Here is a 13,735-nt window from a genome sequence, read left to right on the forward strand (position 1 = left end):
CAGAAAATCTATGGTATTAACAACAGATTTGGTAACATTCTCTCATTTGCTGACAGAGCTTTTACTGGAGACAAAGATATTTGATCATTTATAAACATATGCTAATGGTTCCGAACAATGACATAGTTACAAAAATGAGTTTTAACTTGCATGCTTCACACGGCTTATAATATTACTTGACATTAGTTGTGCTTGCATTAAGTGGTAATTATTTTGTAACACACTTCTTCCATCAGCGAAGCTAGAGACAAGCCAAAAATTATTATGTAGAGGCACATGTTCACTGGACCTGTTGTCCCAACTTGATACACTGATTGCTTAATGCTCATTTCCTTCAAGTAAAAATGTTCCCTTCTATGGCTTATTTATTCTGTGTATTTTAATGTAAACCATCTCTCTTGTGGGTTGGTAAGTACTGATACCATCACTGTTTCTACTGGAAACAAGGACCACTATATGGTGAAAGAATCGCAGATCATGAAATCTGATCTCTCACCATGAAATCTGGTCTTTTGTGTGCTACTCTACCTATACTATACAGATTTCACAGTTTCTCAAACTGGGGGTCCTGACCCACAAGGGACTTGCAGGGGGTCACAGGGTTATTTTAGGGGAGTTGTGATATTGCCACCCTTATGTCTTGTGCTGCCTGAAGAGCAGCAGATGTTAGCTGGGCACCCAGCTCAAAAACAGCAGTGCATAAGTAAGGGTAGCAATGCTATAACACACCGCTTTTACTTCTGCACTGCTGCCTTCCGATCTGGGTGGCAGACAACAGTGCAGAAGTACAGGTGGCAATACCATGCCATGCCGTCCATATTGCTGCACATCTACTGGCTGTGGCTCTGCCTTCAGAATGAGTCTCCAAGCTAGCAGCTGCCTCTCTTCACCTGCCCAGTTCTGAAGGTAGTGCTGCTACCGGCAGCAGTGCAGAAGTAAGGGGAGCAGTACTGCAACCTGGCCATGACTCCTTTTTGGGGTCAAGACTCCTACAATTACAACACTCTGAAGCTTCAGATTTAAATAGCTGAAATCGTGAAATTAAGATTTTGAAAATCGTATGCCCATTAAATTGACCAAAATGGACAAAGAATTTTGTGGGTTCTTACATACGTTGTAGTAAAAGGTATTATCCAATGTACTCACCGACCTTACATTTGAATATTGCACATTTTTATCAGATTTTCAAAAACTAAGTGCAGAGAGGTCAGTATAAGGTTTATGCGCAGTCAAATGTCACTTAATTTAATGAGAAATGGGTAAATTACTCTCTAGTGGAATTATCTTAAAGACAAATATCCCTCAAAAAGCACCTTTCTTCTGTTGCACATGATGATTCCCACAGAAAACAGCTATCATGAGAGTTATAACCAAAGGAAATTCAGATTTCAGAAACAGATCTAAAGACAGAATTTGCACCTCAGAACTCAACTTACATGGCATGTTCGGAAAAGTCGAACGACTATCCTACTTACAGAGATGCCTTGTAATGAATGCCAGATTTTAGACACACTGCACTTCCTGCCCAATTTATTCTTCTGCACATCTATGCGGACTACTGAGGAAAAAGGTGACTCAAGCTGAGTGAGTAAATAGTTTCCAGACTTTTGTTTGCCATATCAATGCACATATCCAGTGTCAACATGTCCAACATCAGAAAATAACACTAGAGGGGATCCTCTCACCATCACCTCTCACATTTCAAACTTGCCAGCTTGGCACGCTTAAGCAGAGCAGGGAAAGTACATCTTCCAGCAGTTCCAGACAAGTCCAGCTGACAAGAGGTACCCAAGAGCACTGGAAATGATTCTACCCCAGCCACTGAACAAATTGCACACGAAGGATAAGAATGGCCATAGGGGGTTAGACTAGCCCACAATGACCAATGAATAGAACAGGTAATAATGAAGTGATCCACCCCAGTTATCCATTCCAAACTTGTGACAAACAGAGACTCGGAATACCATCCATGCCCATCCTGACAAACCACCATTGATAGACTTATCCTCCATCAATTTATCTAGATCTTTTTTGAATCCTGTTATAGTCTTGTACTTCCAAGCGCACTGAATAAAAGGTCATAGCCCCAACAGGGAGAAGAACAGACCACTTACAATATATGTATTTTAATATAATGGAGAAATGAGTATAACATCCCAGTCCCAACAAACATTAAATAGCGTACTAATTTAAAATAGTGTTTTCAGGTAACAGCCACTTGAATGCAAAAACAGAAACAGGGATGAAGTTAGTCCTGGCTCCTTAACAAACTAGCCCACACCACAGTGACTTTGTACCTATTAGTTTAGCAATTTGATTTTTTAAATCTACCAGTGGTTAATTAAAACTTCCTCTTCGATCACTTCTATTTGCAATGCTGCCCATTTGTCTGCATCACCATGTTTCTCATTCTAGGTGCACACAAATACTGACCAGAAAAAATGAAGGCCAATTTTAAGCCTTGCTCTCAGCCTCCCAATGTTGAAATGTGGACAAAGATGAAACAAAGTAAAAGAAATAATAGTACACACGGGTGACTGGGGTGGGGATTCTAGGGAGGGCAGTGGCCACACGCTCCACCCCTCCCCACCTACACTCCACCCCCCTCCCATTCCCAGTGCTGCTCTGCCCCACCCCTCCTCCTCCTGTTACCCCTGCTCTCCCCATGCCCCACTCCTTCCCCACCCATGATTCTCCTGCTCCTACTCCGCCCTTCCCCACCCTTTCCCTGTCCCTGCCCACCTCTTCAGCAGAAGCACCACGCTGCTTCCAGTACGTGTTGGACCAGTCCCAACCCTCATGCTGCTTTTGGGTTGCACTCTAGGAGGGGGACCACCTCCACACTCATCTAAAGCAGCACAGAGCTCACAGGGAGTGTGGAGGGGGTGGTGCTGAGGGTACATGTGTCCATCCCCCCAGTGCACCCCCCATGCATTGGCTGTGATAGTACACAAACTGAAAAGGATATGGGATTGTTTTCAATGTTTATGTTTTCCTCAGCATAAATAACCATAAAACACTTAATGATTCATCAGTTCTAAAGTCAATCACCACTTATAAAATGGACAGTAACAAGTACATGGTGTGGAATTAAAGCTGAGTTTAAGAGCGAATACACAAATAAAAATTAGAAAAAAGAAGCCTGTGGTATGTAATCTCCAGCCTGATTAGTCGGTTTTGGAGATCCAGTAACATTTCCCCTGGTTCCTAATATTCAGATTTTTACTTTATTTTTAATTAAGTGAGATTTCAGCAGTGCGAGGTGTTGGCTTCATTGACTTCAATGGAAACAATGTTTTTGGAAATCACATCCTAATATTTAGCTATGATGGTTATGAAGAAAAATGTGCAATTATTCTCCTGAGGCCACAGTCACACAGCCTGAACCAACAGCTTCCACTAATTTTTCAATGTAGCACTGAGTCTAAAGGCTAATCATATTGATTTAATTTTGTCATTATTCTTCTCTGGTAACTGCAAGGAAGCCGAATATCTTTGGGATTTGTCACAAGAACGATGACGACGACAACTAAAGATAACTATAACATGGAAACCCAGTGTAGACTGCACTTCACCACTACTGGGATTCATTCTTTAGGCTTACATAAGCTATTAGAGATGGAAAGGTAGGAGTCTGATATACAAGTTCAATCACTACTAGTAAGAATGGATGTAAAAGTAGGAAACATTGGCTTGTTCTAGACAAAATGAACAGACTGAGGGGATTCAGAAGCAGCAGGCCAGGAAAGCTTTCATAGATTACCTAAAGAGGGCTGCAATTTGTAGAAGTCTCTTTGGAAATACCTATTTGTGAACAGAAATTTCTTCTATTTGGACTCTGCAGGGATCAAAGCCACCACAACATAGTGAAACAAACTCACCGTTCAAACAAAGCTCAGAAACCAAGATGAATATCAAGAAGTTGCTTTCACAGAAGCTGTGCCAGTTTCCCAAACTAGAGTCCTTCCCTGGCCACCATCCAAACATATTTGGTCTTTCTATCCTGTTGTGTAACACTGCCTGCTAACAGCACTCTAGAAACACAGTGTAAACGTGTTTTCCTCACGCTAAAATCCTAAATACATTCATTATGTAAATTATGCATTTCTGGAAACGTACCAGTGTTGGGTGACCACCTGTCTTGTTCTGGGTGGGATAGCCCCATATTTTGGATGCCATCCTGGCATCCCAATTTATTTAGCAAAAGGGGCTGATTACCCCATGTTCCACTTTTTAGGAGTGCAGGTGGCTGCCCCCTGGTTCTGGCTCCCTGCAGTTGGGGGAGCTGGAAGCTGGACCTGCACGGCAGTGTGGCTGCTGCCTGGCTTCCTCCAGCTGGGGGAACCAGACCAGCGCGGCTAACACCTGGATTCCCCCTGGTGTGGGGAGCTGGGAGCCTGAACCGCATGGCGGTGTGGCTGCTGCCCAGCTTCCCCCCATTTAGGGGGGAGCCACCCGCATGGCTGCTGTCCAGCTTCCCCCAGCAGACAGCAGCTGGATCAGTGCGGCTCCCACCCAGCTTCCCACAGATTGTGGAGCCGGTAGCTTTGTGGGCAGGACTGCAGCTCCATTCCCGGTGCTCCAAGCCACGGGGCAGCTTCCCCAGCAGGATGGCAGCCCGCACAGGGCAGCCACTGCCTGTCTCCCACATCGGGTGACCATCCATCCCATTTTGGCCAGATGGCATCATTCCCCCATGTCCCATATCTGGCCAGGGGAGACATGGTCACCGTATACACGCCAATGTGACCTTCCCTGCTGTAAAAGTTAGGCTTCAATGAAATAAAGTAAATGAAGAACAGTATCTGACCACAAGAGGGCACTGTGACAAACTACGACACATTACTGCTTTGCTCTCATCTAACCCTGTCCAGTAGGACAATTATGAAGGTACTTGCTTTACGAATGAAGGCAACAAGGAAACAGCGCAGCTTTTCTTTTCCTGCTAACTAAACAGTTCAGCAGATTATTGGTTGATCTTTAAAACAGAGCCTACTAAACTTAGTATTAACTGAGATTTAACACATTCTCCAAGTAAATCCACGCTGGGTGTTGTGCAACTCATGAAGAGATGCTTAACTGGGGGGGAGGGGGAGTTGAACTTTAAAAATATGAAAGAAAATGGTGATGTTTGGCAGGTGATCTGTGGAATAAGCTTCTTTAAAAACACTTTGCCCATTCAACAACACAGTTTCCTTTGACAAAGCTTCACTGGAAGGTATGGTGCCCTTTGAGAAGATTTTGAGATCAACAAGCTTCTGTCATTAAAAATAAAAATTACAGCAACCTGAGGAGCTGCATTACAATGCACCAGAAAATATGGGACACTTTTCGTAAGTAACCTAAGCCCCATTTCCAAAAGTGGACTGATTAAGCTCCCAAGTCAGTTTTGAAGATGGAGAGCTGTGCATCTATAGAGGTAAACCCCAGATGCTCAGCCGACGCTCAGATGGTGCAAACCATAGCTTCAGTGCCTTCAACAGAACTATGACAAGTTCTGTCACCTGACTGGGGGACATGGACATGTGAGACGAACACTGATCCATCAGTAACTGGCGGCCCAGGCCAGGGAAGCTAGTGATACAATCAACCAAATTTGGTGATGAACACCAGGTGGTACCTGCAGCATGTTGCGCATATGCTGAAAATAAGATGCCACCTGAGGACCTACCCTTGATCTGTGAGGTTCAATACACTTTCTGTTCACCAAATGTGGCAAACTGGACACTGGGGTGTGGCGAAATGTGGCATGGAGTGTCCTCCGCCCACAGACTCCATCACTCGGTGGGACAAGTGCGTGGCGGCAGCGGCTCCTCCTGTGGCAGGGCTCCTCCAACCCCAGACGCTCCTGCCCATTGAGGCCCCTGGTGGCAGCTCTTGCTGCAGGGTGGCTCGTGCTGTGGCCTGGTGGCTTCAGCTGCGACTGCGGCTTGCGAGGTGACTTGCGCGGTGGCTTGCAGGGCAGCAGCTCCAGCCACGGCCCCAGCAACGGCTCACGCAGCAGCAACTCTGGTAAGTCACCAGCAGTTTGCATGGGGGTGTGTGTGCGTGGCTTAGGGGAGGTTTCCCAGCTTTGGGTTGGGGAGGGTGCAGGGAGGATGTGGCGATCCTTATATTTCTATGGGAAAGCTTGTTATTCCGATAATAAACAGTCCATTTAGGATTGAAGAGATAACCAAAACAATCATTCAGAAGTTTCTGCGCTTCTGAAGAGATTTCTTCCTCTCACCTTTGGCTTTGGATTTCCAGCCACTCTGCATGTAAATGTGACTGGCATTCCTTCAAAGACTTTGTAATGTTTCAGCTTCATCTCAAAATACGGTGCCACACTGTTATCAATGGACTCATCTCCATGCTGCACCTCATCATCCGATTCATCCACAGGAGACCTCTCCAGACGGTATTCAATCTCACCGATCAGCCTCTGCTCAAAGCTGGAGACTTTATATTCCTATCAGGCAAGGAAGGTTCAGGTTAGTGTCTATTGTCATTTACTATGCATTATAATGTGATTCTAATGAATTCCTTGCCCTAGGTCTTTGGCAGTGGATTAGGATCTTACATATAGAAGAAAACTGTTTCATGCAGAAGAAAACACAAGTTGTGCCCCAAATGAATTCCATATAAAACAGTGAAAACAGCTGTCAGTAGGCATACATTGTGGTACACCTTGTCCTAGGGTCTAATTCATAAAAAAGAAAAAAAGCCATTAGTTGCTTTCTTTTTTCTCTGTTTTTTTTAAACACGTAAAGCATGAAATAGGGTATTCTTAAGCAGGTCATAAGGAAAGAGAAAACTCTGATTTTTCCTGGAGGGCATAAGCAGATTTTGGGTGGGGTTTGTCTCCAGATGGTCACAATACCATATGGCTCACATCTGGGGTTCATGCAGAACCTTTCTTCAAGCAGGTACAATAAAAGTACTATTATATTGTTTACACTGTGCTGCAGGAGTGCCAAAGCTACATACTGGCATAGGACAACAACTGCCATATTTGTCTTGCCTATTACCACTGCTGCCACAGATTGCCCTTCCTTAAAAAAACAGTGACACAAATTATACCTACCTATATCCATATCAATATAGAGACAATAGAGCAGAACAATGGAGGGAATTTTTTGCCTGAAATAAACTACTTGTTTAAATTTACTATGAATTCATATCCATACGAAGATACTCTGTATCTAGACATATTTGAGGTGGGCTTGACTGATCACTGATTTGCTTAGGTTACAGAAACTAAAACACCCTTTCATAGATTTTACATTATTTCTAACCATTCTTTTTCTTAAAATTGGCATCTCATGTAAAGTCTCCTTTGATACGGGGGTGACATTAAATCTCTCATCTCTATCCTCTGACTTGGCTACAGAAAACAGCAATCATTTTGTGCAACAAAAAAAGCAAGAGAAAAGTTAGGTTTTCGTTATAATCAACATTTTTGCCAATTTCTCTATAAATTTTCCCAGGAACTTTTATCCAGTTATCTCATTGTTCATATTGTTATATATATTCTTCATTACTTAGATGAAGCAATGCAGGATGCAATGCATCTCGTATGAATTAATCTCAGATTTACTAGAGAAATATATTTGTACAGAGAGCAATAATGGTAGTGTTGTTAAAGTTAATCTGTCTGAGTTTGTTACTAAATATTAAATTAAACACCATGAGTGTGAGAGCACCCAGAAATAAGTTATTAAAGTTTGGCCACTGCCTTGTTATTAAATAAGAAAGGTAAAAGGTGAAAGGTACAGGAGACAAAAAGTCAATAGACAGAAAGAGAAAGAAAGAAGGAAATTGAAAACCTTTTGATTATCCACAGGACTCATTACAGAAGCATCAAGAGAGCAAGCTTCCTGTAAGGGCAGAAAAAAATGAAGGCTAGCAGTAAGAAGATCAAGAGGAATCCACTACAATGTCTGGGACTTTTTTCAGAATAAAACACTGCTCGTGGGAACATAAGTAAACGAATGGCTGGACAGCAACACTGGCATCAGAGCAAAAATGGAAAATGGTTTACTTGGCTTTTTAAAGAGATTTTCCGCTATGCTTGCGATGTTGGTTTGCACACACCAGTGCAGATTAAATGGATGAAAGGCAAGTCAGTCTCAAGATAACAGAGGATGCATTTTTGCCTCTTGAAACTGAAGGATTGGGATAGGATAAAAAGATAGGAAGCTCCAAGTGGGCAGCAGACATTTGAAAACTCTTTCATCTTAGTCAGCATGAGAAAAACTGAGCAATAACCCTGGCATTCTCCACTTCATCATTTTTATTTGTGGCTTACAACCTCTTAGTCAAATCTGTCCTATCTTGTGTGTATCTACTTTCTAGTAGAATGCTGTTTGAAAGGAGCAATAGAAAGGAAATGATTATTTTACTGAGCAAGTGCAGATTTATGTAGCACCTGTATAGTGGGCTCTTCATCTGGTTCCTGTATATTAAAGACAGTTGCAGCACTGTCAGCACCCAGCAGTCGACGTGCCATCTTCTCCTCATACGTTAACCTCTGAACCAACACAAAATGAAAAAGGGGGTAGGGGGAAAAGAAGGTGGGGAAGAGGGAGGGGAAGTAACGTTATTTTTTTCTCTTTTAACAACCATGCAGCAGGTAACTTCATGAGCAAATAATATTCCCACAGGAAAATCGGAAGCCCGGTGTACACTTAAGTGGAAGGTTAAATTAAGGTATGCAATTCCTGCTCCGTTCATTACATAGCTAGAGTTGACATACCTTAATTTGAGCCTCTGCACTATCTTCACCAAGAGAGGTTGACAGGTGCCCGGTGAGTTCAATTTAGCATGTCCCCACCACAAGTGCTAAACTGAACGCCAGAAGATTGGCACCATTGATCTTCCTGGTAGTGTACACGTTGCCTGAGAATCATTCAGTTTAGAAACAAGTTAGCTTCTGAGTCATGTTTTCTGTACTGCTCATGTGTATTGCTGAAATGAAAATAAGCACTTTATTTCTTATATATCAATAGCCTCAGAAGACATTTGTGGCATCAACTTAATTTCTACAGAAGGTAATTACACTCCCAAACACATTTACCATCTCAGAGGAGAAATTATGAAGGAACAAAGAACCCATTTCACACAAATGTTCTTCATAACTGAGAATATATGAAAGAAATACCAAATATGTAAGAAGTACCACAAACATCATGATCTTTAAATAAATACCCTTAAAATATTCACTCAGGCCTCAGTAGCTCTAGTATTATTCCCATAAACAAAAATATTTTAACTGAAGTAGTTAGGGTTGTTCAATACATGCTTATACTGCCAACAAAATGAAAAAATAAGGCAGAAAATCATTTGTAAGCACCTTTCAGACTCATGATTTTGCCTTTGCTACATTACCACCTACAAAATGCCACCTTCATTCCTCCTCCACACACAACACATGAATTGGTTAGAAATGGATGTTCACTGGTAGTTTTGTGGTTCTGAGTAAGAAAGAAAAGCACGCCCTAAACAGCTGGGCTACATCTCCACGGTTAAAGCGCTCTGTTGAGAGTTTGTCAACAAAACTCAGCTGTTCAGCTGGCAGTGTTCTACCTCTTCCCAATCAGGTACAGTGCCACTGTCAACAGCGTTTGGTTGACAGAGTGCCCGTATAGATAGTTCTGTCAACAGGGAGGGCTTCCAGTTCACCAGGCAACCCTGTTTGCAGAGCTTCCGGTCAGCTGTTCTGTCAAGAGAGGGCTGGGCAGTCCGGCTGCTCTCTGTCGACAGAGCGGCTTGCTCTTTTGAGCAGCTTTTATGTGCAGATGCTATCTGTCAACAGAGGTACTGCCGAGATTCCTCTGTTGACAGTCATCTGTGTTGACAGAGGCTGCCTGTGTAAACATAGGACTTTAATATAAGGATTAAAAGTATCTTTATCTTATAAAAGTAGGTGAAGCTTCTTTAATTTAGGCTTACATGAAGTTATCAAAAAATGGCATTGTGGTTGAAATGAAACTTTTCTACTACTGTTTATCAGTACACATTCCTATTGACAAGGTAATTGAGTATATCTACTTCAGAACCACTGAAAATCCAGCAGAGAATAATCAAGGAATGTCTCTCTTTCTGTTTCTTCTTTTGTCAACAAAAAGAGAAGGCAACTTTATACATATTATCCTCCCAGGAGATTGTTATTTCCTGTTTCTTTCTACTCTTCTGCAGAATAAGGAAACAGTTTATAACAAACATTGTAAGACAGTTTAACCCTAAAAAGTTTTAAAAAGGTATCACATAATCTAACACAAATTCCCATTTTTTTCTTAACTGCAGCAGAAATTTTCCTATGCATTTAAACATTTCCTTGTAGATCAAATACTGCAGCATTGTGACAGCATAAAAAAGTGAAACTGATTAGAAGTTATACTTTTCCTTTAAAGTGTGGACATTGTGAAGAAGATACATTTCTGTAATTATTTCAGCTTTCAACAGCACAGTTCATTTTAAACAGGATAGTCTTGCATCTGGAGCACAAGACTGGAATTAAGGAGTCCTGTGTTCTAATCCTGCTATAGACTACTGATGTGTCACTTAGCTTCTCTTCTTATTATTCTCCTATGGCAAATATTAAGAAGTTCTTTGGTGAGTTAGGAGCCTAAGTTCAATTTTCCAAAGTGACTTAGGCACTGTGGGTATATCTATATAGCAAAAATAGACACACACCAGGGAGTCACAGAGCCTGGGTCAAATAATTTGGGGTCCCAGGGTTTGGACTATTGGGCCAAAAGTAGCAGTGTAGATGTTCAGGCTTGGGCTGGAACGAGGGCTCTGAAACCAAGTGTGTGTGTGCGGGGAGACCTGAGAGCCAAGGCTCCAGCCCAACTGAGACCATATGCACTGTTACTTTTATCCCTAAAGCCTGAACTCACCTAGACACTGAAATTCGCTGCCATGAGTCTTTTCCCACCCATTGTAGACATTTCCCAAGAAACCCAAGATCCATTGATTATCAGTGAAATTTCAATGACTTCTATATCACTTGGATGCTTTTTAAAATTTTGCCTCTCATTTACAAAGTGGGGATGATAAGCCATAGCATTTTAATAAATTTCATCATTTGAAACAGATCACAAGAAAGATGTCAAGAGCTGATTCACAGACCATTATGTTTTCAAAGCCACTTAACACAATCCCTTAATATTCACGCAAGTTTTGGGAAAACTGGTATTTCTGAACAACTGGGAAACTTTCTTAAAGTTAAATAACAAACCATTTTTCTGTATGTCTTAGAATGCATGGAAAATAATTAGCTCAATCTCTTGTGCATATGGCTAATCTGTAATCACATGCTGCTTATAAGCATTCTTCCAATTGTTTCTTATACCCATTGGTTTTGTCTTGTCTTAAAATTAGACTGTAAACTTTCAAACATGGACTGAGCCTATGGCACAATGGACCCTAAACGTGATAGAGCCACTGGGCTCTACTATAGTACAAAAAATGAATTATCTGAGAAACAGTGCTCAGTATGTTATGTTTCAATACCGGCTGGCCATTGTTCAAAAGCTCTTCCTTGAAACGAAGTTTTCTTTCCAGATCTTGTATGACAGCATCTTTTGTCCCTTGAATCTCTTCATCAGATGCTATTCTTGCAGTTCTGCCGCTTTTCTTGGGAAATCCCCTGTAACACAAGAAGGTTTTTTTTTTTTTTAATAAAACTCTTAAAAATATCCGGGTAAAATTCTGCCCTTACTGGAGTCGATGAATATTTGACATTGACTTCAGCAGGGTCAGGATCTCACCTATCCTGTCCAAACACAGGACATTCAATCTGTGAACCTGCCATTCTTTTTTTTAAAAAAAAATTAAACTATAGTCTTCAGGTCCATGTCTGCTGTTACTAGAGTTATCTGTAATAATGCAGAAACCCAGCTGAAGTCAAACAATTCTTCTAAGTCACTTTGTTGTGATATGAAGGTTAGTTCTAGGGAAGAAGTTTAAATCTTTGTTTTTGATTTTTTTTCCCTCAAGTGTTCATTGAAGCAGGAGTTGAAATAGTGCTGAAGTGGATGGCAACAGAACACACACACAACGTAGGAAGCAAAGTTAGCAATAACAATACATACATGACAACAGCACACAGGTCTCCTGACAGGGGTGGGGGGCAGTTGCCCAGGTGATTTAAAAAGTCCACCACCAGTTCTGATTCAATGGTTCGCCTCAAGTTAGGTCTCTGACCTGTTCACCATGTCCCCGCTTCCAACTTAGCCTCTTTCCCTCAAAAGTCCTTTGACTCCTCCTCACCTGATACAACAAAAATTTTGGTTAGACTGCCTGCTGTGATCACAGTAAGCCTCCTCATAAATTTAAAACATGTTACAACAGATAACTCCTGTAGAAAGTAACATGGATAATTAAGTCTTAATTGTACAGGTATACAAAGGTTTGGACTAGGTACATCAGTGGTAGTGTGTTCATAGGAGCAATGGCTTTAGCACGTTCCTTTGAACTACTCATGCCATTGTAAAAGGGCTGACAGAAATGCTCTCATGAGTTTTTCTTTACTCGTGCATACACACTGTAATTCTTCCTTGCAGTGCTGCAAAAAGCAAAAAAGACAATATGTACTTAAATACTACACTCAGTTTGGATCATCCAAAGATTAAACGGGTGCCATGCACTGCCCAGTACTGGGGGAATTCTACAGTTCTGCTCTGGCTCCATATGCATCATTTGCCGAATTCCCCAGGACTAATTGTCTGCCTGGGTAAAAATTGACAAATTCAGTCTATTTTGAGCCACACTGTCACAATAAATTGATCCCTTGTGCTGGGGGGGGGGGAGGGGAGAGGGACAACAAAAAACGAATTAAAGTCCACCACAGAAACCCTTCTGGAGAATATTTTTAAGGATTTTATGCCTCTTCCCTCGTTAACTCATATGAGCCCAAATTTGGGTCAATAACCATAATATGTACTCTCCTGAGGCAACCAAATATCAAAGGAATCTGACAAAGCATGTTGATTTTAGAAGATTTAGGGAATGTCTAGACTGCAATTAAAAAGCCCATGGCTGACCTATGCCAGCTCAGACTAAGGAGCTAGTTTGCTGCAGTACAAATGTTTGGGCTTTGGCTGATACCCAGGCTGTAGGATTTGCAAGATGGGAAAATCCCAGAGCTCAGGTGGCAGCATGAACCTGATCATACCACAACTAAACTGCACCTTATCCTGACTCTCAGGAGTTCAAGTCAGTTAGTACAGGCCAGCTGCAGATGTCTATTTGCAGTATAAACATTCCTTTAGAAAAGTCAACATTTAAGGAGAAGTTATGATGCAATATTAACTAGAGTGGTGTAGTCTCACCACTATAATTAACCCATGTTACTGTCTGTGAATACACCTGTGCAACAAAGTTTTCCCTTCCTAACACAGCTGGAAAATGACACGGCAGTGCTGTATCTGAAAGACTAATCCAAGTGGCTGCTTCACACTTGGGAACTGAACCAGCACTGAGAGAACTTTTCAAAAGTGATGGGAAAACAACTGTACAAACTCTGGCCTCCAAAAAACCACCACCACCACCAAAGCTATTCCCTTTCCCATTGCAGAAAGCTTGAACACACTTTCAAAAAGTCCCAGTCCTGCTATCTAAAAACCATTTTGACTTATTCATCTAGTCTGCACCTCTATCAAAACCATTTTCAGTACCAATACGAGGGGTTCTCTATGGAAAATAATCGTTAAATTTTCTAGTGCAGTGTAACTTTATAGTGAATAAT

The 13,735-nt window shown here is 41.7% G+C and overlaps 1 protein-coding gene across 9 annotated transcripts in view; it reads right to left on the reverse strand.

Moving 5' to 3' along the window:
- The window catches only part of PALLD (palladin, cytoskeletal associated protein), a 357,303-nt gene that overhangs the window by 21,364 nt on the left and 322,204 nt on the right, over positions 1–13,735 (reverse strand). For 7 of the 9 annotated variants that reach the window (XM_074993047.1, XM_074993052.1, XM_074993051.1 and 4 more), the window contains 4 exons: positions 11,500–11,635; positions 8,411–8,512; positions 7,809–7,859; positions 6,230–6,451 (listed from right to left, as the gene is read on the reverse strand). In XM_074993047.1, the coding sequence (XP_074849148.1) occupies positions 6,230–6,451; positions 7,809–7,859; positions 8,411–8,512; positions 11,500–11,635 (511 nt within the window). The remainder of the gene's footprint in view (positions 1–6,229; positions 6,452–7,808; positions 7,860–8,410; positions 8,513–11,499; positions 11,636–13,735) is intronic. The other 2 variants (XM_074993048.1, XM_074993049.1) reach the window with 2 other exon arrangements.

Source organism: Carettochelys insculpta, chromosome 4, assembly GCF_033958435.1.
Source record: "Carettochelys insculpta isolate YL-2023 chromosome 4, ASM3395843v1, whole genome shotgun sequence".
Lineage (NCBI taxonomy): Eukaryota > Metazoa > Chordata > Testudines > Carettochelyidae > Carettochelys > Carettochelys insculpta.